This window comes from Asterias rubens, chromosome 11 (genome assembly GCF_902459465.1).
Source record: "Asterias rubens chromosome 11, eAstRub1.3, whole genome shotgun sequence".
In the NCBI taxonomy this organism is placed as follows: Eukaryota; Metazoa; Echinodermata; class Asteroidea; order Forcipulatida; family Asteriidae; genus Asterias; species Asterias rubens.
Genome location: NC_047072.1, coordinates 13,077,999 through 13,105,742, shown reverse-complemented (window position 1 = coordinate 13,105,742; position 27,744 = coordinate 13,077,999). Strand labels below are relative to the sequence as shown.

The 27,744-nt window shown below is 36.6% G+C and overlaps 1 protein-coding gene across 1 annotated transcript; it reads right to left on the bottom strand.

Annotated features, from left to right (window-relative positions):
- Positions 1 to 12,139: 12,139 nt before the first annotated feature.
- On the bottom strand, positions 12,140 to 24,424 carry LOC117296281 (membrane-bound transcription factor site-2 protease-like). The gene is made up of 9 exons (XM_033779122.1): positions 24,300 to 24,424; positions 22,283 to 22,549; positions 21,365 to 21,468; positions 19,191 to 19,437; positions 17,009 to 17,189; positions 16,385 to 16,488; positions 15,984 to 16,176; positions 14,599 to 14,674; positions 12,140 to 13,962 (listed from the first exon to the last, which is right to left on the bottom strand). Exons 1-9 carry the CDS (start codon positions 24,372 to 24,374, stop codon positions 13,740 to 13,742), a joined length of 1,470 nt encoding a protein of 489 aa, XP_033635013.1. The 5' UTR covers positions 24,375 to 24,424; the 3' UTR covers positions 12,140 to 13,739.
- Positions 24,425 to 27,744: the final 3,320 nt, after the last annotated feature.

Genomic DNA, 27,744 nt, shown 5'->3' with positions numbered 1-27,744 from the left:
TGCTTGTAAAAAAATAAATAAAAATAAATTAGAATTTAAAAAGTAAGTTATTGATAACAATGTATTTGTGATATTTGCTACATTACTGTGAATAAGGAGAGATATTCTAGAAAAAAACTACATGCCTTAATTGAACATTTCTATTTTGTGTGTGTTTTTTTAGTTGTATTGTAGCTTTATTTTTAGTGCAGGTTCTGTTAATTTCATTGCGATGCTAACAGTATGTGAAAAATTGGCGCTTACAAATGCAGAAACAGTTTAAGCATATTTCACATGTTAGCAAGAAATTTTTGCTTTTACGCATGTTTGTGTTCATGTTAACAAAGAAGTCTTTGCTGACCAGGCATTCTTTGCTAACTGTTTGTTGTTACATGTATTAGTTTTAAGATGTAAAAAATGTTATTCTGAAAAAACATGAAGCTAATTTTGACTTATTAAAGGGGATTTTTTTAGCTAGATTTATGTATGGCTATGTGTGTGACTTATGATGTTTTAGACAAATAATTTAACAGATGTATAAAGTCATTGTTTATCTACACCATTCAATAAGAGCTGGTTGTTGTTTAGACTTGTAATAATTGATTTAATTTTGATTTTTCCTTTTTAATTGCAATACTTTTCTTGACAAAGTCAATGGCAGGAACTTCATGGGCTATAAGGGCTTCATTTCAATTCAAGCCCCAATTTGATGGCTCTGTGCTTATGATCACCATTGTGGGGTGTCGTGGCCTAGCGGTTAAAGGCAGTGGACACTATTGGTAATTACTCAAAATAATTATTGGCATAAAACCTTTTTTGATATCGAGTAATGGGGAGAGGTTGATGGTATAAAACATTGTGAGAAACGGCTCCCTCTGAAGTGCCATAGTTTTCGAGAAAGAAGTAATTTTCGACGAATTTGATTTCGAGACCTCAAGTTTAGAACTTGAGGTCTCGAAATCAACCATCTAAACGCACGCAACTTCGTTGTTGCAAGGGTTGTTTTTCTTGTATTATTATCTCGCAACTTCGATGACCGATTAAGCTCAAATTTTCACAGGTTTGTTATTTTATGCATATGTTGAGATACACCAAATGTGAAGGCTAGTCTTTGACAATTACCAATAGTGTCCACTGCCTTTAAGAGCACCGGAATCAAACTCGGGTGTTTCTGATCAGCAGAGTATGGGTTCGGGTCCCGGTCATAACACCTGTGTCCTTAAGCGAGACACTTAACCACGATGCTTGGTCTTTCGGATGGGTGGTTAAGCCATTGGTCCTGTGTGTTGTGTAAATGCACGTAAAAGAACCCAGTGCACTCATCGTAAAGAGAAGAGGTTCACCCTGTGTTTCCTGGTTTGATTGGCAGCATATTGCTCCAAAGCACCTTGTAAACCATTACACGGTGCTTGTAAAAAGGAGGACATGTATGTCTCACAATTCAAAGATATTTCCACATCCTAGAAGGAAAATACTGAAAGTTGAAGCGCATTGAGCGTTACTGAGTGATGGACATACATGTATAAGTGCTATAAGATGCCACTGTTCTCCGCTTACTGTGCAAGCAGACTGATGGTTGTATAACGCTGCAACTGTAGCTCTATCTTTTGTTTTGAACATGAAGTATGGCCTGGGTGGCATTTTGGTAAGCAACCTTTTTTTATTATATCATTGATAGCAGTGGTTGTCTGCACTCGGGGCTCTGCTTACTGTAAAAAAAAAAAATTGACAAGCAGGAAATTCCGCGCTTACTCAATCAAGTGTATTTTCACAGGTTAAGTGGGAAATTTTTGGAATGATGATCATAAGCAGAGCCATGAAACATGTAGGTCATGTTTTTACAGTATAGTCTTGGTACAAGACGTTTCTCATTTACCTTTCACCCTTAGCATGACCGACTCGCTCATTTAACTCGCCAATAGCGCCCACCACCAGCCTGTGTATTAAAGCTCCATAGTGTAGCGCACAAACCGTCCCTATACACTAACCTGACATTGACAGGGGGCAGTGTGTGGGCTAAGTGAGTTGAATGAGAGGGTCGGTCGCACTGTCCATGAAATGTAAACGTCTTGCACCAAGACTAGTTACAGTAACATAGCTTATAATGCAGTTTACTTGTTGTCTTACCATTGGTTCTACCTGCCTTTTAGTCGTTTAATATTCTTCATCTGTGTGCTAATCATGTTCCAATTACTAAAATCTAGTCGTATGACAACATGCAGTCAATCCCGGTACTCTTAAATTATTCTCTATCATTGTAAATATATTTAATTAAGTTTGTTCATTTGAGTTCAGATATGGTCTCCAAAAGTGTTTTGGTAACAAGCCGTATTCAAATCGACGTCTACAGCTACGGCTATGGCTCAGGGTGTTGCTAAGGGTGTGCTATACCTCAACACGTATTGCCCAGAAATCTAGCCGTAGTTGTAGCCACCAACTCCGAGACGGCCATAGCTGTCAAAAAAAATTGTGTTATTTACCAATGGATAACCTGAATACTATTTAATAGATGTTAAAGTTGCATCGGGGATAAAGAATATTAATTTTGGGTTTTTACCCATACACTGATGTGTGTTAGAACTGTATACTCAGTACTTTCCCGAGTCCTGTGAATAAATATCACAGGCATATTACTCGTGTGGGATTCTATTCACTGAAATTTACAAGTTGATCTTGGAAAACAACAAATATTAGTGCTTTATAACTGCATCACCGAAGGTTAAATCCCAAGCTATTAATATGTAGCTTAGGATTTTACTTCAATGGTTTGTGAACTTGTTTTCTGTAAATAATATGTGTTTCAATCAGACAGTTAATTTAGTTGTTTGCTTTGATTTCTTCATCAGACTTTGGTCGAGCGTGTCAGGTATTAAGCCGAAACAGTGAGTTCGGCTACAGCTACGGCTAGATCAGAGCATGAAGTGCTGAAGAATAGGCAGACATGCACGATATAGGGGGAGCTGTAGCCGAAGTCGTTGTTTCAGACACGGCCGGAGTCTTGCTGGAAAGGTACTCCATTCCAATTTGTTTTATACGCAAGGTATCGTCATCTGCTTTAAAGTAACTAGCTTTTAACTTAAAGCACTACTTTTACTCTTCCGTTTCTGTGCCTTCATCTAAAACAACTGTCAAAAGGGAGAGGTTGATAAAATTCCAGATTTTTTGCTTACTTGTAGGTGGACCACAAAATGTACATTGTATTTATTTTAAAAAGTACGAGTTGATGAAGAGGAACATAGTTTGAAAATAAAGAGGAAGAGTGTTGTCCGAAGCTTAAACCAAATCAGTTTTTGGTGTTTTTGTTTAATGTTGTACGCAAGTGGTACCAAATGCATGCACAGATATCGTGTAGTTCTCACATCAGGGCCCAGTTTCATAGCGCTGCTAAGCACACAAATTTGATTAGCATGAAACTTCTCCCTTGATAAAAACAGGAGTGCCAACCAAATTTCCACTTGATTTTCAGGGCAAGCAAACAACAGCTGTATAATAACAGTGAGAAAGCAACACGCAACAAATGTTTTTTATCAAGAAAGACATTTCATGCTTAGGAAATTGTTGTGCTTAGCAGCTCTATGAAATTGGGCCCAGGTATTAAATAGACTTGGTTCCAAGTCTTTGATCATGGCTTTTTAGTCGTCCTGATAGCCATTACAAACAGTGCCTCTTGTAATCAACCTCTGTCATTCAGGCTACGAGTTAGATTGCGAGTTAGGGCGCGCGTGATAGCTAATAATGTGGGGCGTTTTTCGTGGCTGAGATGCAGAACAATAACTGTGATCCAAGACTTGAAATCAAGTCTAGGTATTAAAGACACTGGACACTATTGGTAATTGTCAAAGACCAGTCTTCTCACTTGTTGTGTCCCAACATATGCATAAATTAACAGACCTGTGGAAATTTGGACTCAATTGGTCATCACAGTTGCAAGAGAATAGTGAAAGAAAGAAACACCCTTGTTGCACAAATATGTGTGCTTTCCGATGTTTAATAAAGGAGTGTGAATTTACCTCAAAAACTACGTTATTTCAGAGGGAGCCGTTTCTCACAATGTTTTATACTATCAACAGCTCTTCATTGCTCATTACCAAGTAAGTTTTTAAGCTAACAATTATTTTGAGTAATTACCAATAGTGTCCAGTGCCTTCAACAACAGGTGCAAAGCACAATAGAATATTTGAAATGGTGCTACAATATAAAGGACAACAAACAAAGTTAAAACCAGTCCGAGTGTCGATGCTTTAGGCTCGATAGGACTTTTTCACCAATCTATTTTAATCAAGTATAATACTGTACAATTAATCACAAAGAAAAATATTTACCTTATGGTCGTACCAAATAAACGACATAATTTAAAACTAACAAATACCAAATATTTATCTCTTGTTACTAAATTGATTTCAAATTTTGCTTGAAAATGTGCACGTGTACAAAAAAAAGTGTATAAGGCTTAGCCTTGTGTACATATCAAATTTTGCACAAAAATGTGTAGCCTTGAGCAAAATATGCCTAAAAATGTGTCCTAAAAATGTTAATGTGTACAAGGCGCCGTGTGAGTTTGTCAAATTTTGCACAAAAATTGTGTACAAGACTATACTTGTGGATTTGTCAAATTTTGCACAAAAATGTGTGAAGGCTATAGCCTTGTGAATTTGTCAAATTTTGCACAAAAAATGTGTACAAGGGTATGTCTCGATGTGAATTTTTCAAATTTTGCACAAAAATGTGTACAATTTTGCCGTGGAATTTGTCAAATTTTGCACAAAAATGTGTACAAGGCATATAGCCTTGTGAATTTGTCAAATTTTGCACAAAAAATTTGTTCAAGGTTTATGCCTTGTGAATTTGTCAAATTTTGCACAAAAATGTGTACAAGACTATAGCCTTGTGAGTTTGTAAAATTTTGCACAAAAATGTGTACAAGGCTATATATAGCCTTGTGAATTTGTAAATTTTTTGCACAAAAATGTGTACAAGGCTTAGCCTTGTGAATTTGTAAAATTTTGCACAAAAAATTTGTTCAAGGTTTATGCCTTGTGAGTTTGTAAAATTTTGCACAAAAATGTGTACAAGGCTACAGCCTTGTGAATTTGTCAAATTTTGCACAAAAATGTGTACATGTGCTTCGTGAATTTGTAAATTGTTTACACAAAAATGCCTTGTAAATTTGTCAAATTTTGCACAACAATTTGTACAAGGCTATATATATAGCCTTGTGAATTTTTCTAATTTTGCACAAAAATGTGTACAAGACTATAGCCTAATGAATTTGTAAATTTTTTGCACAAAAATGCCTTGTCAAATTTGTACAAGGCTATAGCCTTGTGAATTTGTCAAATTTTGCACAAAAAATTTGTACAAAGTTTATGCCTTGTGAATTTGTCAAATTTTGCACAAAAATGTGTACAAGGCTATAGCCTTGTGAGTTTGTAAAATTTTGCACAAAAATATGTACAAGGCTATATATAGCCTTGTGAATTTGTCAAATTTTGCACAAAAATGTGTACAGCCTTGTGAATTTGTCAAATTTTGCACAAAAATGTGTACAGCCTTGTGAATTTGTCAAATTTTGCACAAAAATGTGTACATGTGCCTTGTGAATTTGTAATTTTTGCACAAAAATGTGTACATGTGCCTTGTGAATTTGTAATTTTTTTGCACAAAAATGCCTTGTAAATTTGTCAAATTTGTACAAGGCTATAGCCTTGTGAATTTGTCAAATTTTGCACAAAAAATGTGTACAAAGTTTATGCCTTGTGAATTTGTCAAATTTTGCACAAAAATGTGTACAAGGCTATTATGAAGCCTTGTGAATTTGTAAATTTTTTGCACAAAAATGTGTACAAGGCTATAGCCTTGTGAGTTCGTAAAATTTTGCACAAAAATGTGTACAAGGCTATATATAGCCTTGTGAATTTGTCAAATTTTGCACAAAAATGTGTACAGCCTTGTGAATTTGTCAAATTTTGCACAAAAATGTGTACATGTGCCTTGTGAATTTGTGAATTTTTTGCACAAAAATGCCTTGTAAGTTTGTCAAATTTGTACAAGGTTATAGCCTTGTGAATTTGTCAAATTTTGCACAAAAAATGTATACAAAGTTTATGCCTTGTGAATTTGTCAAATTTTGCACAAAAATGTGTACAAGGCTATTATATAGCCTTGTGAATTTGTCAAATTTTGCACACAAATGTGAATTTGTCAAGTTTTGCACAAAAATTTGTTCAAGGTTTATGCCTTGTGAATTTGTCAAGTTTTGCACAAAAATGTGTACAAGGCTTAGCCTTGTGAATTTTTCAAATTTTGCACAAAAATGTGTACAAGGCTATATATTGTGAATTTTTCAAATTTTGCACAAAAATGTGTGAATTTGTAAATTTTTTGCACAAAAATGCCTTGTAAATTTGTCAAATTTTGCACAAAAATTTGTACAAGGCTATATATAGCCTTGTGAATTTGTCAAATTTTGCATAAAAATGTGTACAAGGCTATAGCCTTGTGAATTTGTCAAATTTTGCACAACAATTTGTGAATTTTTCTAATTTTGCACAAAAATGTGTACAAGACTATAGCCTAATGAATTTGTAAATTTTTTGCACAAAAATGCCTTGTCAAATTTGTACAAGGCTATAGCCTTGTGAATTTGTCAAATTTTGCACAAAAAATTTGTACAAGGTTTATGCCTTGTGAATTTGTCAAGTTTTGCACAAAAATGTGTACAAGACTATAGCCTTGTGAGTTTGTAAAATTTTGCACAAAAATGTGTACAAGGCTATTATAAAGCCTTGTGAATTTGTCAAATTTTTCACAAAAATGTGTACAAGGCATATAGCCTTGTGAATTTGTCAAATTTTGCACAAAAAATTTGTTCAAGGTTTATGCCTTGTGAATTTGTCAAATTTTGCACAAACATGTGTACAAGACTATAGCTTTGTGAGTTTGTAAAATTTTGCACAAAAATGTGTACAAGGCTATAATATATAGCCTTGTGAATTTGTAAATTTTTTGCACAAAAATGTGTACAAGGCTTAGCCTTGTGAATTTGTCAAATTTTGCACAAAAATGTGTACAAGTATAGACTTGTGAATTTGTCAAATTTTGCACAAAAAATTTGTACAAGGTTTATGCCTTGTGAATTTGTCAAGTTTTGCACAAAAATGTGTACAAGACTATAGCCTGGTGAGTTTGTAAAATTTTGCACAAAAAATTTGTTCAAGGTTTATGCCTTGTGAGTTTGTAAAATTTTGCACAAAAATGTGTACAAGGCTACAGCCTTGTGAATTTGTCAAATTTTGCACAAAAATGTGTACATGTGCCTCGTGAATTTGTAAATTGTTTACACAAAAATGCCTTGTAAATTTGTCAAATTTTGCACAAAAAATTTGTACAAAGTTTATGCCTTGTGAATTTGTCAAATTTTGCACAAAAATGTGTACAAGGCTATAGCCTTGTGAGTTTGTAAAATTTTGCACAAAAATGTGTACAAGGCTATATATAGCCTTGTGAATTTGTCAAATTTTGCACAAAAATGTGTACAGCCTTGTGAATTTGTCAAATTTTGCACAAAAATGTGTACAGCCTTGTGAATTTGTCAAATTTTGCACAAAAATGTGTACATGTGCCTTGTGAATTTGTAATTTTTGCACAAAAATGTGTACATGTGCCTTGTGAATTTTTAATTTTTTTGCACAAAAATGCCTTGTAAATTTGTCAAATTTGTACAAGGCTATAGCCTTGTGAATTTGTCAAATTTTGCACAAAAAATGTGTACAAAGTTTATGCCTTGTGAATTTGTCAAATTTTGCACAAAAATGTGTACAAGGCTATTATGAAGCCTTGTGAATTTGTAAATTTTTTGCACAAAAATGTGTACAAGTGTGAGTTCGTAAAATTTTGCACAAAAATGTGTACAAGGCTATATATAGCCTTGTGAATTTGTCAAATTTTGCACAAAAATGTGTACAGCCTTGTGAATTTGTCAAATTTTGCACAAAAATGTGTACATGTGCCTTGTGAATTTGTGAATTTTTTGCACAAAAATGCCTTGTAAGTTTGTCAAATTTGTACAAGGTTATAGCCTTGTGAATTTGTCAAATTTTGCACAAAAAATGTATACAAAGTTTATGCCTTGTGAATTTGTCAAATTTTGCACAAAAATGTGTACAAGGCTATTATATAGCCTTGTGAATTTGTCAAATTTTGCACACAAATGTGAATTTGTCAAGTTTTGCACAAAAATTTGTTCAAGGTTTATGCCTTGTGAATTTGTCAAGTTTTGCACAAAAATGTGTACAAGGCTTAGCCTTGTGAATTTTTCAAATTTTGCACAAAAATGTGTACAAGACTATAGCCTTATGAATTTGTAAATTTTTTGCACAAAAATGCCTTGTAAATTTGTCAAATTTTGCACAAAAATTTGTACAAGGCTATATATTGTGAATTTTTCAAATTTTGCACAAAAATGTGTGAATTTGTAAATTTTTTGCACAAAAATGCCTTGTAAATTTGTCAAATTTTGCACAAAAATTTGTACAAGGCTATATATAGCCTTGTGAATTTGTCAAATTTTGCACAAAAATGTGTACAAGGCTCTATATAGCCTAGTGAATTTGTCAAATTTTGCATAAAAATGTGTACAAGGCTATAGCCTTGTGAATTTGTCAAATTTTGAACAACAATTTGTACAAGGCTATAGCCTTGTGAATTTTTCTAATTTTGCACAAAAATGTGTACAAGACTATAGCCTAATGAATTTGTAAATTTTTTGCACAAAAATGCCTTGTCAAATTTGTACAAGGCTATAGCCTTGTGAATTTGTCAAATTTTGCAGAAAAAATGTGTACAAGGCTATTATATAGCCTTGTGAATTTGTCAAATTTTGCACACAAATGTGTACAAGGCTATAAGCCTTGTGAATTTGTCAAATTTTGCACAAAAAATGTGTACAAAGTTTATGCCTTGTGAATTTGTCAAATTTTGCACAAAAATGTGTACAAGGCTATTATATAGCCTTGTGAATTTGTCAAATTTTGCACACAAATGTGAATTTGTCAAGTTTTGCACAAAAATTTGTTCAAGGTTTATGCCTTGTGAATGTGTCAAGTTTTGCACAAAAATGTGTACAAGGCTTAGCCTTGTGAATTTTTCAAATTTTGCACAAAAATGTGTACAAGACTATAGCCTTGTGAATTTGTAAATTTTTTGCACAAAAATGCCTTGTAAATTTGTCAAATTTTGCACAAAAATTTGTACAAGGCTATTTATTGTGAATTTTTCAAATTTTGCACAAAAATGTGTACAAGACTATAGCCTTGTGAATTTGTAAATTTTTTGCACAAAAATGCCTTGTAAATTTGTCAAATTTTGCACAAACATTTGTACAAGGCTATATATAGCCTTGTGAATTTGTCAAATTTTGCATAAAAATGTGTACAATTGAAATTGTCAAAGTTTGTCAAATTTTGCACAAAAATGTGTACAAGGCTTGTGAATTTGTCAAATTTTGCACAAAATTGTCAAAGTTTGTCAAATTTTGCACAAAAATGTGTACAAGGCTTGTGAATTTGTCAAATTTTGCACAAAAGTGTGTACAAGGCTATAGCCTTGTGAATGTGTAAATTTTGTGCACAAATGTGTAAATATTTGTGAATTTGTCAAAATTTGTCAAATTTTGCACGAAAATGTGAATTTGTCAAATTTTGCACAAAAAGTGTGCAAGGCTTGTGAATTTGTCAAATTTTGCATAAAAATGTGTACAAGGTTTAAGCCTTGTACATTTGTCAAATTGTGCACAAAAATGTGTACAAGCCTTGTGAGTTTGTAATATTTTGCACAAAAATGTGTACAAGGCTATATATAGCCTTGTGAATTTGTCAAATCTTGCACAAACATGTGTACAAGGCTTTAGCCTTGTGAAATTGTCAAATTTTGCACAAAAATGTGTACAAGGCTATAGCACAAAAATTTGTACGAGGCTTGTGATTTTGTCTAAATTTGTCAAATTTTGCACAAAAATGTTAATTTGTCAAATTTTGCACAAATAAGTGTACAAGGCTTGTGAATTTGTCAAACTTTGCATAAAAATGCGTATAAGGCTATATTTGGCACACAAAAATGTGTGCATCCTAATTTGTCAAACTTTGCCAAATATTTGTACAACCTAGGCTTTGTGAACTTGTCAAATTTTGCACAAACATTTGTACAAGGCTTTGTGTACTTGTTATGTTTTGCCTGAAAATGTGTACAAGGCTACAGCCTTTTCCCTTTCAGATTTTGCCTGAAAAAAGGAAAAACACAAGGGTCGAGTCCAGCAGTTTTAACAAATTTAGAAAAAAAATAAAATTAACAAAATCATAAGGGGAAAGTCAAGCAGTTTTATCAAATTTAGGCCGAAAAATGTAAAAAAAAATCACAAGACAATTTTTTCAAGTTTAAACAAAAAATTGAAAAAGCGTAATGGGTAAATCAAGCAGTTTTATCAAATGTTGGCAACTTTTTGAAGAAATCACAAAAGTGGCCTTATTTTGATAAAAACCTAAGACTTATCCCCTGATGTTTTTTTTTCAATTTGTTGCTTCTTTTTCAAATTGAAATATTCCCAAAATATAACTTACATTCTACAAGTATACTAGGTTCAGTTACATAAAAAAGGTATCCGTAGTGCCTTCTGCATCATTTTAGGGTCTAAAATTATTAAGCTACTCTGTCATAGAAAACTAATTTCATAATTTCATAATTGCCACATAATTATTGCTAAAAAACATTTGAACATTACCATTTTGAATTTATCATGTCACATTAGTTTGACTCCACCAAAAGGCCCGGTCACACAGGCCCCGATAACGAGAACGCAAAACAAAAATGCAAGCCCTTGATGGGTTGAATGACGTCTCTTTGCGTCGTTTTGGTTATCGTTATCGCTGCAGTGTGACTTGGACTTTATAGGAACATATCAACGACATGTATGTTGCTAGTTGCTACATAGTATACATTAAAAAACAACCAGGGCTCGATTTCACAAGGCACAACGATTCATCTTAAGATGACATGACAGTATTACCATAGTGATTTCTATTGTGACATCACACCTTGCTTAGCAACTGCAAGTGATTTCCGTTTAAGATCAGTCTGAGCACTTTGTGAAAATGGCGCGCGTAAAATTTGCAGTTCTACTTAACTGTACCCCCTGAAGGCCATCAGCGCATACTGATTAAAACGTCGGTCTGTCAAACCACTGGTCCCTCTTTGATCCACCACTAGGCCTGCTAAAGGAGGTCAATGAAACCTCCGTTTTTAATTCCTACGTATGTATGATCAATGCAAACATCACATTTTCAAATCCTACTCATGCACATGTCAATGCAAACCTTACATGTACTTGATTGTACTCCTACCATGTAAATTTTTTGAAATCCTACCAGTTCAACTTACTCTGAAAGGGTTTTGATACCGTTTGTTGATCAAGCTTTTGGCCATGACATGAATCCCTACTCACTGTGAATGAAGATGTATGTTATATACATGTAATTTCAACTAGAAGTTTCAGCTTGATAAGTCCTCAGAAAAAAAAGTCAAAACCACAGAGCAATGTTTCAGGAGAGTCGCGTTACTATTGTACAAAAATGCATAATTAATTTTTGTCTCACTCAGACAAAAAATTGTGATATTGTTTTCCTCATTTCTCAAAGCATAGAGCACCTCAGCAAGTAATATTTGAAGGGAAGCTTTCTAATATCATTATTTTTAAACAGTTGTCAATATAAACCACAAGGGAAACTGACTCGATAAATTTTGAAAAGATTTTTGGGATTGAACAAAGAATTGACTAGAGTGGGATTCGAACCAACGACCTCCGGCACATTAATCCTGAGGTCGTTGGTTCGAATCCCACTCTCGTCAATTCTTTGTTCAATCCCAAAAATTATTTTTAAACAGTGTAAGTTTAATGTAAATCTATGGACATAAGTGTTTTGTGTCGTACAAAAAGTACCCAGACCCTTTAAATGTACTTTCCAAATACATGTACATATCCTTTAAATCCTTTGACAGGGCCGAGTCTGAACCTAAACAGTATATATTTGTAAAAGCTGCATGTTAAAACCCTAAGCTCAACAGTAGACACCATTTGATGGCGGCTATTATGGAATTTAATCTGATTTCAGTATATTTAAAACCTGCAAATTACATTAGAAAAAAAAATTATATTTGGACCTGATACTTCATTCTTGTATAAGGGCAAGGCATTTTTCCTCTAAAAAATGGGCACCTTGGCTGAAATTGTTTCTTAGAGAGGGCAAGGCCATTATCAAATTACATTGGGCACTTCCATCGGAAAATCTTAATAAAGTCTATGAGAAACTTTTGAAGGGGCGTCAAGGCGAAGAGCATGGGCCACAGAGAATATGCTTCTGTGGCCTCTGTGTATTTAATTTCTACTGGAAATTTTCAAATGGGCGCCAAGGCGATGACCAAGGGGCATGAGGGCAATTGGCTCTATTGCCCCATGAAGTATCAGGCCTGCACCCCGATAGTAAGTAATTTTCTAAACATTGTTTACAAAAAAAGTACAATGGGTGCAATGTAGATCACATGCAAAATATGCCAGCACCTTCTAACATGTCTAATGTGACTGCTATAATGCATTCATTTGCATATCGGACCCTTACAAAAAGGCCAAATATACTGCGAAAAAAGTTCCACCATTTTTGCAATGTACATTGAATTCCAATTACAGACAGAACAAAATCAGGATAAAAAGAGGTTTTTAGAACCTCAAAAGTTATAGCCAAGCACCATCTAAAAACTTGCCCGAAGTGTTTTATGTTTCCCTACTAAGGCACAAATGTGGGCAGCCATCACACAGTCACATGTACAAATTTATTAAACACTAATCTGACACGTTAATCCGGAGGTGGTTTGTTCGAGTCCCACTCTAGTAGTTTTTTCTTTGTTCAACCCCAAATCTATTAATCAATTCATGTTTCCAAAGCGAGCTTACGGTGGATGTTTAAAAAATGACCAGAACAACTTTGAAGCGTCCTTTTTTTTAGGGGTCAGTTGACCGGTGCACATTCCAGTGTGTTGCGTGAACAGCATGCATCTACCACGCTCAGTCCCCCCCATAGCAAAGAGGAACAGAGGGTACTGGAAATTATGCTCAAAATCTCCCTTTCTCTAGGGGTTACTGTGTAATCCCTAATCAATTCACAAGTAATTTCCGCGTTACCAACTATATTACTAAATACATGTATGACGCACAGGATTTCGTCCAGCAGTTTTGTGTAGCAGAACAAAAGACTGAAAAGTTTTGAGCACACTGAATGCCAATATTGAGTTGCAAATGGTGATAATTGAGTAGCAACCGATTAATTTTGTGTAGCATTTTGCTCTGCTACACAAAGGAAATTGTTCGCGGCCGCATATTTTATCACACATAAAATTGACCCCAAAATTTGTAATAATTTAGTGCAACGTTTAACCACTACAAATATTTCTCTATTCCATCCGAGTCCCCTTGGTCAAGACCTACATGTAGGTTAAAATGCACATCAAAATATTTAAAACCAGATCATTCATTTTCACATCCTCATTTTAAAAATAAGAAAAAAATTGCAGCACTTTTTTTATCGGAATGACTGAACTTGTGATGGCTAGTCACAAATATATAAAATATATCTCTATAAAAAAGAAGAACAAGGAAATAAAAAAAAAGGAGAAAATAATTATTTAAAAAAATAAATAGAACTGTGTAAAACCTACTGCTACCTGAATACAAGAGCGAACAACGCCAGCACAAGATTCGCTCCTAGGAGTAACGTTCCGAAGAGGAGAATGAGGCTGTAGATGAGGTTGCGATCAGACGTGCTGGATATCCGAGAGGCCAGTGTGTGTTCCATGAAGGCTTTCAAGATGTACTGACCGTCCAGGGCGTAGCACGGGATGGCGTTCAAGATGGCAAGAGCTCCAGAGAAGGAAATTAAATACCTGAGGAGGGGGGGGGAGCTTGTTAAGGAAGACCTTCAGGAACAAGGGGGGAATTTTAGGTACAGAACTGGGCCCAATTTTGTAACAGCTCCTTTAAAAAAAAAAAATTGTTTGCAAGTCCCCAGACACACCAGGCCTGAAGGCCACTTCAAGGTGTGGGCTACAAATCAACTATTTTTCCCAGAGGCTGTTACTGTACCGTTAAATATGTTGAAGCTAAAATAATTTTTGTCTCCTGAGACTGTGACATTGTTTACTCGTTTCTCAAAAACCACAGCACCTCAGCAAAAAGTACAAAAAGTACCAAAGCCTTCAAGCAAGACACTTCACATAACCATGATTGCTTCATAAAAGTTGGGATGTAGTGCTTTCTCCTCCACCAGCCAGGCTTCTGATTGATGATACCTAAAGCCTACATCCATATGGACTGTACAAGGTGTAACCCTGTTTCAGCCCAAGGAGTAAAGTGGCAATGGCCCCTGGAAAAAAAACCTGATTGTAGCCCACACTTTGAAGTGGCCTTCAAGCCTTGTGTGTCTGGCGACATGCATAAAAAAAAGTTTTAAAAAACCAAAAACTTTATCAGTCCCTCATCGTGTTATTACTAGATGATTATTACATGCTGGAAAAGGATACTTGCAGAATAATTCTATAACATCTGGAAGAGAAAGCGGTAAGAATCTGTAGCGTGGAATGTAGTTTGTCACACTCACTGTAAACAAAGAATGGCAAAACAACAGAGGTGATAAGAAAGGGTACATGTAGGTCTTCAGTTCCACTGTAAGTTAAAGGCACTGGACACTATTGGTAATTCCTCAAATGAATTGTTAACATAAAAACTGACTTGGTAATGAGCTATGGAGAGCTGTTAGTAGTAAAAAACATTGTGAGAAACGGCTTTCTTTGAAGTAATGTAGTTTTTGAGAAAGAGGTAATTTCTCACTCAATTATTAACTGTTTTAAAAGACTAAGCCTTTCAGTCTGCATTTGAAAGCACACAAAGTTGTCCAATAAGGGTGTTTTGTTCTTTCATTATTCTTTTGCAACTACGATGGCCAATTGAGTCTAAATACTCACAGGTTTGTTATTTTATGCAAATGTTTAGATACACTTAGTGAGAACACTGGTCTTTGACAATTACCAAATGTGTCCAGTGTATTTGAGGCAATTGATCAGTGTGAATCCATTAAGTTTTTCAGTCCAGGAATTACAAGAATGCCTCTGCTGCGCTGGGTCCAATTTCACAGAGCTGATTGAGCAGAAAACACTACTTAAAAAGTTCCCGCTAAGCTAAAGTAATACTGATGTTTACAAAACAGCCACAGAGCATGGACTACCTGGGGTGTGTTTTCACAGTAATAACCAAAAACTGTTTCAGTCACTTGCCAGTGATCAACCAATGGCAAGTTGAACCCAATATTGGTTACAACCATGAAAAAACACAATTTGTACACATCTCAAAGGAAGTAAAAAAACACCAAAAAAAACGATAAAAATCAGGTGTGTGTTTTCGCGATTGTCAACAATATCCGTTTCGGTTGAACAAACCATTGGTAAGTCACTGGTCAATGGCAGTGTCCCAGGGAAATCTGTCAGCCGGGGATTATGTCCCCCATATGGGGAATGAACATGGGCTGAAGGAGGATGATTCAAAAGAAGGGGCGCTATCAGAAGAAGTTTGTACACAGTTTGCCATAGAAGGGACACAATCTCCTGCCATAATGAAAACAGTTACAGTGCAAAATTTCATGACTTTGCTTACCGCCGAATTCTGCACTTACGATTACCATTCTCCGCTTACCGGCAAGCGCCGAATTTCAGCGCTAGCTGAGTAAGCGTAGAATGCCTAGTAACAAGGTATTACGCACGCACACAAGTAAAAAATCCCCACTAAAATGTGAAAAACGCTTGACGTAAGCACAGAATTGTTTGCTTCCACAAGCGCCGATTCTTTGTTTACGGTAAGCAGAGCCATGAAATCGGACCATGGTTACTGCCAGGAAAACGCACCACAGCCTTACATGAATATCCAAAGAGGTAAGTGTCTCCGACGTAAAGCACCGGTTTCCCTGTGGTCAGATACACCCTGAGTAGTCTACTGGAGTTATCTAGAGATGGTTGAAGGCACGCCGTCTTACGCGTCTGGACGCAATCACTGCCCTTAAAACATCGAGGTAGATCGGTAAGAGGCCTGGCCTCTAAGCAGGCATAATGCTGGAGAGGAAAACAGGTTGCATGGAGAGAAGGTATTTAAAGGCATTGGACACTATTGGTCATTACACAAAATAATTATTAGCATACAAACCTACTTAGTAATGAGCAATGGAGAGATATTGATAGCATAAAATATTGTGAGAAAACTGTTGACAAATAATCTTTTTAGCTTCAAAACCTTGCCTACATTAAGCAACAGAGGGCCTACCTTTTGTGGTGCCCCGACCTCTGATCCCATCTCATAGAAGAAGCAAAGCTCTGAGACGCTGTCATTACGACAGCATTCTATCTGTCCTCCATAGCCTCTGTATACTGTGAATCAAATAATAAGAAACAGCTGTGTTAGTCTGATAGATAAATCCAGGAAGGTATAACCCATCTTTCTGTTTACTGTATATATTAAAGACACTGGACACTATTGGTAATTGTCAAAGACCACTCTCACTTGGTGTATCTCATCATATGCATACAATAACAAAGCTGTGAAAGTTGCAGATAATAATGGAAGAAAAAAAAACCTTGTGACACGAAGTTGTGTGCGTTAAGATGGTTGATTTTGAGACTTCAAAGTCTCGAAATCAAATTTGTGGAAAATTATTTTCTATCTCGAAAACTACATTACTTCAGAGGGAGCCGTTTCTCACATCGTTTATACTGTCAACCTCTCCCCATTACTCGTTACAAAGTCAGGTTTTATGCAAATAATTATTTTGAGTAATTACCAATAGTGTCCACTGCTTTAAGTGCGTTGGTAAGATACGTGCGCTATATAAGACTTTGATATTATTATTATTATTAAACTATGCGTGAATGTGAATATGTAATGGCTTACACGGTACGTCTTTGCTGTACTGTTGTACTTTACCGAGCTGCATACAGAAGCCAGGTTGAGGGTAGAAGACAGCTGATCCTAGGCATTTACTCCAATCACTGGTGTCATACACAGGACATCCGTTAATACTAGTGACATGGCTACCAGCTGATAATCCTCGATGACCTGATACAGGAGAGTACTGCAAGGGGAATAAAGGCACCAAGAGCAGGGTTTACAATTTACAGGATTGGTAAGAAACAAAAATCGTGAAGATCACAGATTTACATAAAACTTACACGGTCTAAATGAAAACATCCCTTGACATATTTCTGTCTGAAATGTCATTTTTGATGAGAAATATTTATCGAATTTCACATTTGGAGTTTATCGCTCAGTGAGCGTTTCATTCATTTTTGTTTTTGCATCGATGTTATGCAAAATGTGTACTTGAGTTTTTTTACTAATTTTCTCCAGAACCAGAATGCTGATCGATCCCAAACTTCTACAGGTTTGTCAGTTTATGTATTTGGTTGATTACATTGTGTTTTCACTGGCAGCAACTGTTTCGCTAGTGTTATTTGTCTACCTGATCTTCATTGTTCATCTCTCTCTCTTTCCATTTGACTGCTTCTGTTGCAACTGTATACCTGTACCTGTTTATGCGTGTTGTGTTGTGTTGTCATTTAACGACTCTGCTGGGTTTCTGCTTATTTTTTTGCAGGTTGCTAGTTTGCCAGCTTTTGAACTGGTCCACTTTCTAACTTAATTCCTTTGCAATGTGATGGCAGTGGTTCAGTTAGTAAATTGGATTCTCTACATTCGCGTACAACAAAAGGCTACATCCCTGCTAATACATATCTTAAAGGGTCTAGGTACTTTTTGTAGGACTAAAACCACAATATCCACTGATTTACATTAAACTTACACAGTTTGAAGATAATGATGGTAGACAGCTTCCCTGAAAATATGACGTGCTGAGGTGCTGTACATGTAGTTTTTTAGAAATGAGTAAACTAATGTCATGAAAATAATTTTTGTCTCAGTGATCATGAGATGAAAATTATTTTAGCATGTAAAAACATATTTTCATGACATTGTTTTACTAATTTTTCAAAAACTACAGCACCTCAGCAACTAACATTTTCAGGTACGCTTTCTAATATCATTATCTTCAAACGGTGTAAGTTTAATGTAAATCTGTGGACATTGTGTTTTGTGTTACAAAAAGTACCCAAATCCTTTAAAGGCGCTGGACACTATTGGTAATTACATAAAACCTCCCTTGGTAATGAGCAATGGAAGGCTGTTGATAGTATAAAACCTTGTGCGAAACAGCTCCCTCTCAAGTAACGTAGTTTTTGAGAAAGAGGTAATTTCTCACGCAAATATTAGAAGACTTCAAGTCTGAAGCCCTGTTTAGGCCCTGAAAGCACACAAATTCGTGCGACAAGGGTGTTTCTCTCTTTAATTTTTTCTCTTGCAACTTTGTTGACCAATTGAGTCAAAACTTTCACAGATTTGTTATTTTATGCATGTGTTGGGATACACCAAGTGAGAATACTGGTCCATAGTCTTGATTACAATGATCGAGAACAGCGACAAAAACTCACTGTTGTGATGCTGTTTGAATGAACACCCCAATCACACGGGCAGAAAAAACCAAGCACCATAGTTTAGCTAGAGCTAAAACACATGCGCAAAAGATGAAGGATCTGCGACACGGGCAATGGTGTGAAAGGTTGTGTTTAAAGACACTGGACACCTTTGGTAATTGTCAAAGACCAGTCGTCTCACTGGGTGTATCTAAACGCAAAACAAACAAAAACTGTGAAAATTTGAACTCAATTGGTCGTCGAAGTTGCGAGATAATAATGGAAGAAAAAACACCCTTGTGACATTAAGTTGTGTGCTTTCAGATGCCTTGATTTTGGGACCTCAAAATTGATTCTGAGGTCTCAAAATCAAATTCAAATATTTTAGTGGAAAATTACTTCTTTCTCGAAAACTACTGTACTTCAGAGGAAGCCGTTTCTGACAATGTTTTATACTGTAACAAAAGCTCTACATTGCTTGTTACCAAGTAAGTTTTTATGCTAACAATTATTTTACGTAATTACCAATACTGTCCTTGGTCAATAAAACTGGCACTCCAAGGACCCTAGTTTTTCATTGTCGTGTGAACAGGGTAAGTTATACAAACCTTGAGGACGTCTGTGATAATCACTCCAGCCCCCGTTATGTAGAGAGGACTGAGTAGATAAGGTAGTGCATAAAACACAAAGATTCCTAACGCAACGAGGACCAGGTTGTGCCAGATACCGGCACAGTAGATACGCAGTTGTCTGGCTGGTGAGATGGCTTGCAGGTGGTCCGAGTGGAGATCAACAAACGCTCCTGGATAGATGGCCATGATGAACATACCAAAGCCATTGACTCGAACTTGTTCCCTGTGGGGGTGAGAAGACAGCAAAATTAGGACGTTGAAGCCTTTTTTTTTTATTGGATCTCTTAACAGTAATATTAATTAACCATTCATAAATACCTCAGACAGTTTCGCTATTGCTATTGGTGGAGAGCGCGTCCAAGGGTGTGTACAAACCTTTGTTTATGACCAGTAAAAAGTGTTGAAACATGGGCGTGACACGCAAGCTTGCACCTTGCACCTGTTCTTAGAAGACAGTTTCTTCATTCCTATTGGTCGAGAGCAACGGCTGAAACAGTTGTGCCACATCGCGCCGCGCACAGCATTCCCTTAATAGGAGTTGTTTACCCGAGGGCGGCGGAGGGCTTTACCATTTCATAGCTGGAGGGGTGTTGTGTTGAAAGAAATCATTGAACAATTATAATTTTTGGATTTATTTTACTTTTTGACTAAAAAGTGTTAATGTTTTTGACCGAAAAGGTATTTATGAATGGGAATCAAAGTATGTTAAATCGGTTTTCAACTAGTGGTTTAAACCCGCCGAGGCCTGGTTCTTGATAATTTACCCCGACTTCCTCTTGGTAAAATTATCAAGAACCAGACTAGTTGAAAATCTCTTCACCACACATTGATTCCCTTATTCTCATATTAGCATATCACCATGACAGGCCTAATATACTTCATGGAGGCAATGAAGGCGATTGCCTCCATGCCCCCAGGTCATTGCATTGGTGCCCTTGAAATGCTCCAGTAGAAATTTACAATTTCCTCATAGGGTGCCCTTTACCACGAACAAAATGTTTTGTTGCCCTTGCCCGTACAAAAACAAAGCTCACAGGTCTGCAGGAGGTCCCTAAGAGGAGGTCCCCAACTTAGAAAGTTCCACGTGTTGAAGTTTGAGACCGATTCATTTAAATAGCATAATGTAATGGTTTACAAGGTGCTCCTTTAAACACTGTACGTCCCTATTCTATGGTGTTCCGATTGCACGCTTCAAGAATACATGCACCCCAGGGTTGTGTCGCTTCACACCTACTCCAGAGCTATTTCCCAGGGTATGCCCATTTTCCTAATGTGAAAAGGGCAGGAAGCATCAGATCTCCTGCACTGCAGCAATTACAGTTTGAATGGCTTCTGACTGGCACCCTCAACCAAAGATATTAACAAAGTAGAGAGACCGCCAACAATAGATCGATCCATTAGGCTCCGCCCACGACGCACGTGTGAGCAAGAACACATGAGCCTCTCCAATGCCCCTCTGCACAACTCTGCCAGCCTCCAAGCATACGCGCACGCATGTCTGACTTTATTTGTCGGACCTTCGTTGCGTTGTGATTGGTCAATACGTAATGGGACGGAGCTTAATGGATCGGTCTATTAAGTTTGACTGCAGTGATTTAAATCATTGATAGAAACGCACAGTAGGACTTTTAAGAGCGACAACTCAACGCAAAATCGCCCAGGGAAAACGCAGGGAATGTCACAATAATAGACCAATCCATTAGGCTCCGCCCACGGCGCATGTGTGAGCCAGAACACGTGAGCCTCTCACATGCCTTTCTCTCTGGAGATTCTTTCTCCCAATATGACGAACTATGTACAAAACTTCTACAGACTACTGATAGGGCCCTCATTTGAACTTGAAGAGATTTAGAGGAAGCTTTGCCATTAAGTGCTTTGTGGACAATGAGCATTAGCTTGAATAATAATAATAGTAACAAATGCTTATCTAGCGCATTCTACAATAACCGTCTCGATGCGCTTTACATTAGTGCCCTTGTCATTGGGCCAATAACAATCCTTTAATCTTTCTCAGCTCCCTCGGGAGTATACAGCCGGTGCTTGCGAGTTACCGCGAAGATGATTGGTTGAGATTTACACGTAGGGAGCTAGTGAAGTTGTCTAAGAATGGGGGGTGATAGAACAGGATTTTCTAGAGAATGTCAACTTACCTGACAGCCGCTATAGCATGACCAAGCTCATGCCACACTGCACTGATGAGTAACACAGAGAAGAAGTAGGTGATCTGTCTGAGAGGCAGGTTGACACCAGGCATCTACAAAATAAAAATAAAAAAAAATTGAAAAGTACCCATGTTGTATTTCTTGAAGCTTTGCATGGTGTGGATAAATAGGAAGAAACTATAAGTAAATAGTAAACTTGAGGGTAGAACCATGTGTGTAAATTCCTATGTGGGAGTATTGCTTCTGAAAAGAGTGTTTCTTCTGAAATGACGAGCAGAGTATACGGCTTACTGTTCAAAACGTTGATACAACACGTCGATTTCACAAAACGCTAGGATTAATCCTATCTCGAGTTAGGACGAATAACCCGTCCCAACGTCTTCGGACACAGAACTGAACTCGTCCTAAGTCCTAAGATTAATCCTAAGTTAGGAAGAGTTTTGTGAAATAGACGACTGCTCTTTTCAGAGCCAACACACCCACATTTAAAGAGATTTACACATATGGCTGTACCCGCAAGTTTATGTATTTATAGTTTCTTCCTTTTCTCCACGAGTCTTTTGAGCAAAACCTTTTTGGATAATTCCTCAACCAATTGAAACATTTTTTGTAATGTCATTTTGGAGTCCAGGCCTGTGTACTTTGTTTTTGAAAGGGCATGGCCATCAATGGATTTTTCTTCTGAGCAAAGGGGACCCTGTGAGCATTTCAAGGGCACCAAGCCGAGGCAATGATCAGGGGGATGGAGGCAATCCCCTCTATTGCCCCTGTTCCTTGGAAGTCAAGGTGGCCATTTCGTATACAGTGCACAAAGTGTGCATAGGTAACGCTACGTATACACTTACTGACGTGTACTAAAACATTTTGTTTGATTTTAGAAAAAAATTGATCCATCCGGCAACTTACCACTGGAGTCAAAACCTGTTCTGGTGATTCTTTGGACGACGCCTCGACCAGAGTTGATACTAATAATCCCACCGATGCAAACATCATCAAGACGCCCACAAACGCACCCATTCTGAACCACATCTGTATCAATCTTGGCTTCCACTGCCCAAGGCGTAGAAAGAGGCGGTTGAAGCATGTTGTGTACCATCGTACCTGCCCGATAGAGACTTGTATACCATAGCGTTCCTGTGCCTCAACGTACTGCTGACCGCACCTCTTACTCGACTGTGACAAATATTTAGAGAAGAAGAATTTAAAGTGAACAACTAGGATAGGAAGTCCGCAACTTATAACAAGCTACAAATATTGGGTGCGTTCGTTTAGCTTCCCTGTGTCGACCCTGGTCTTTCCCGGTACGCTCGAATAGATGTGACGGGGCTCACCCGGTTCAGCCCCCAGTGCCCTGCTTGTGGTGTGGGTCACTAAGGGGTGACCTGAGGTGCATGTCCACACCACGAGAGAGCGAGTGTGATCATTCAATTAGCTCTCGTCAGGGGCTCACCCGAGTGAGCACTGCGGGGTTGACCCAGGGAAGCTAATCAAACGCACCCATTGTTGGCTTTCTAAAGAAAGGGAGCTTTTGGCATTTGGAACTGTTTGATAATTTTAATTCTATACAAAATGTAGATAATATAATTATAGTATACTAATAAAACTAAACCTGTACAAATTTGATTTCAAAAGGTGGTTGCATTTTTTTTAGATATTGCTGAGTGATATCTGGAGCAGTTATGTCCACCCGGGAAGAATAATAGGTAATAGGAGACTTTCTGGAACGACAGGTGGCAGCAGACTTAAAGGCAGTGGACACTATTGGTAATTACTCAAAATAATTATTGGCATAAAACCATACTTTGTAATGGGGAGAGGTTGATGGTATAAACATTGTGAGAAACAGCTCCCTCTGAAGTGACCTAGTTTTGGAGAAAGGAGTAATTTTCCACGAATTTGATTTTGAGACCTCAAGTTTAGAACTTGAGGTCTCGAAATCAACCATCTAAACGCACACAATTCGTGTGACAAGGGTGTTTTTTTCTTTCATAGTTATCTTGCAACTCCGACGACCGATCGAGCTCAAATTTTCACAGCTTTGTTATTTTATGCATATGTTGAGATACACCAAGTGAGAAGACTGATCTTTGACAATTACCAATAGTGTACACTGTCTTTAACGGGTAAATCCATTGATCTCAGAATTATGCGCATGTTCAGATCTACGTAAACAATGGAAATTTACCTGGTAAGTCTGCTGCCACCTTGCGTTGGAAAGTCTCCCGTTGGAATGACACACTCACTTCTTGGCATGACACCCATCTAAACACTAACAGTAACATTTGTGCCCTTCAAAGCACCACACTTAACTTTACTTAAAACCATTCATCGTCCTTACGTAACGCATTACCCGGTAGGTTCCAAAAAGGATAACTGTCCGTATGGCGCCACCGCTATTTCACTCATTTTAACAAAAAGGGATATCTCATAGAGGTAAATTAGATACTAAACTATATTATTTCATATTGAGTGAAAAAGTGGTGGCGCCATACGGAAACTTTTCCTCCCAAAAATGCCATTTAAAAAAAAAACATCAATGTCAAAAAAAGCCTCTAGGGGTCTGTCTAAGTGTTACTGGCATCCAATGCGCTCATGCTAATTTTAGATTCTGAACAGAGATTAATCATCAAATTAATTAGTAAATAGAATTGTCTATTTTTCTGTTTATTTATAAACTGATGTGGGGCAACAGATCTACGGATCAGAGTATGTATTTGCTTTTGTTGTCCCTAAACCATTTCGGGGTAGGCCTATACCTGTTGTCTTGTATTTTGTTTTGTACTGATTTAAGTGTTGTTATGATTATGAATTATTAATAGTAATTTTTTTTTTATAATATTAATATTATAATGTTGTTGTCATTATTGTGTTAAAAAAAACAGATAAATCAATCAGATAAATCATTAATTGTTTCGATGCATACCTTGATAAATGTGTCCACCAAGTACAGAGATGACCAAAACCCAAGTAGAATTGCAATCCATGTAGTTCTCAACATGGTGTGTTTGCGGCATTTCACGATGGGTGATCCAGTCGCTACGAACCGCACCGCCCACACCGTGCACACTCAACGTATTATTGCTCGGTCGACGAACGGAAGAGGTCTTGTTTTACTTTTTCTCGTTACACCAAAATCCTTAAAATATGACTCAAATTTAACGTTTTCACGACATCAAAACAAATTTTACAGTTCACAAGTATTACACAAAGACTTCATGTGAAACGTATATTTGAAAATTTAGCAATTATGCGTTTGAATTGAAGTAAGCAGAAATGATTTTTAAAGAGCTTTCTTCCCGTACGAAACACATGTGTGATGGTTTACGATGATGTACATTGACAACAAACAGCACTTCCGCGTGTTGGTAAACAAAACACAGTGCGGACTGATAATTGTTTTATTATTTAAACAACATCTAAACCCATCATAAAACCTCAATATAACATTTATTCTATTCTTAGATACCTTGTTTTTGGATTTAGAGGGAGAAAACAAAACTTTCTCCGACAATTAACTTCATAAACGGAATGCGGAGTGATATTATGTTGGTCATAAAAGTGTAAGGATTATTTTCAGAGTTCAAAGTTCATTGACCTGCTTATCAACAGCAGCTGATTCATCTGTTAAAGGGGGATCCCCGAGCGGTCGGGAAGGAAAAGAAACACCCTCTAATAATTGTATGGACACCCATGGAGCAATAATGGGACAACGTATTATTTGGGTGGGCACATTTTGTATTCTAATGAGAAATAAAAGTTTAGTTGACGGGACTACGTAGCAAGAAAGTAGCTTCATGGTTTATAGGACTGAAGGTATACTGATTTATTTTACTTCACCAATCAATTTTGTTTACCTGTATAAAAAATAATAAAAGATGCAAAAGCACATTAATTTAAGTGTCCACTGCTGGAAGCACATCACACCATTCCCTCATTTAGCTGCTCAACAGGCTTCGATGAGAACTCCCATAGATAGATGTAGATGATTGAGCGTTTTCAAAATTTTCAAATTATCAATAGACTGTGCAAGTCTCGCGCAGATTTGAACTTCCGGGACCATTGTGGTCCCAACCTTATGGAGTTTTACGTTGGGGAGATTTTGTTTCGTCCATTACTTTAGTTTAATATATAGTTTATGACCATAAAAATTACATATGTTGTTAAAAATGTAATACTAATTAACAACATATATAAAAGTAAAAATAATGTCAACATAATAACGAAGAAAAACCGATATTTAAACTTGACCTCATCAGGTCAGGTTATTTGTAAAAAATTAAGAATTTGTGCCCATCTCCGATCACGAAACTTACGCAGACGCTTGTTTTGGCCGCGCGGGGTGGAAAGCCTTTTCATTGGTCGCTTATGCGTCGGCTTCCTCTTTAAGATCAAACAAACATCCTTGTCCCAGAGTTTTACTTTTGTCTATATATAGACTTTAACCGATAATTGTGTATTAGTTTAAAAAGCTAAAACTAATTTAAACAAGCTCTAATGGGTATTTTTGTTGTTCAGATTCGGCATTAAGAAAAAAATTAAAGCAAAGATTTGATTCATAAAAAAATTAAGTTCTTCAGTTGTCGTGTTTTCTCGCTCCGGTGCGCGCGAGACTTGCACAGTCTATAATAATTGTCGGAAAGTTTTTTCGCAAAATAAACCCTGATATACTTTAACGATCTCAGCGGGGAAAAAAAATCCCCCCCCCCAAAAAAAAAACCCAATTACCCAGCCAATTTTATTTTAAAATGTGTCCTTATAAAGGGAAGACGCTAAACATGTTTTTCTTTAGGGTTGGCCTTATACAAACAATAACAAATAAAGTGCTTTAGAAAAAGAAACAGCCGAAGAAACATTCTTTCTTTTGTCATAACCTTTATTCATACAATAATCTGGAAAATGTAACCTTGGAAAGACACTTGTGTTGAGTATGTGACAAAAATATACATACAATCTTTTTTACTATTTTTCAGTGTTACAAATATTTCATCCAGTTTCAGCAATTAAGAATTTTTATTTCAAAATATCTCACCTGTTTATTGACTTTTTATTTTGTGTGAGATGTGACTTGCATGCCCTCTCTAAATACACTGGACACTATTGGTAACTGTCAAAGACCAGTCTTCTCACTTGGTGTATCTCAACATATGCACAAACAAACAAACCTGTGAAAATTTGAACTCAATTGGTTGCGAAGTTGCGAGATAATAATGGAGAAAAAAAACACCCTTGTCACACAAAGGTGTGTGCTTTCAGATGTTTGATTTATCAATTCAAATATTTTACTGAGAAAAGACTTCTTTCTCAAAAACTTCTTTCTCATGTTACTTTAGAGGGAGACGTTTCTCTCAATGCTTTATACTATCAACAGCTCTCTATTACTTGTAACCAATTAAGTTTTTATGCTAACAATTGTTTTGAGTAATAACCAATAGTGTCCAGTGCCTTTAAGTCGTCAAGTTTTTGAGAAAACAAAATCACAGAGCAGAGTTTCTGTCTCACTTTGACACTCATTTCTCAACAACTACAGCACCTCAGCAAGTAAGGGAAGCTTTCCAGCTTCATTAGTCGTCAAGAGATTGAGAATAAAGAAAAAAAGGGTGAAAACAGAGCAATATTTTCGGGAGAGTCTGGTAACTACGTTGTACATGCTAAAATAGTCTTCATCTCACTGAGACAGAAATTATTTTTGTGACTTGTTTTACTCATTTCTCAGAAACTACAGCACCTCAGCAAGTAATAATCCAAGGGAAGCTTTCCACCATCATTATCTTCAAACCGTGTAAGTTTAATGTAAATCTGTGGACCTTGTGTTTGGTGTCGTACAAAAAGTACCTAGACCCTTTAAACCATGGTGAAAAACCAGTGAAAAACCAGTGATGCACCATTCTATCCTTTGAACCCATCCTTAAATAATCTCTTAAAATTACACTACAAACTCAACTCAATAAATAATACAATATACACAAACTATCTACAAAACCTCAACCAAGATAACATTTTGTCACATGAACAAAATCTTCAAAGACCCACATTTGAAGCAAAATAACATGCACAAGTTATCACATACAGTGTGCAAAGTTGGAATTTAATAAAGTGAAGTATAACTTAATAATTTAACAAAACCATGAATGTTATATTGTAAATATTTGGCATATTTGTTTCTTGGAAAGGAACGTTTAATCAAAAGTACAAGAGCTGCCCTACATTAACATGGAATGGGCTTAAGTGGTCTATTCAGGCTATTCGAGAGGTTTCGCAAGCATGCGGATACAGTACAGATACGTATATGATAACTGTATCCATTCACGTCAGCCGCGTGCTGGATTTTGTTTCGCAAACTATAGGTTTGTTTCACTTGAGTGCGCTTG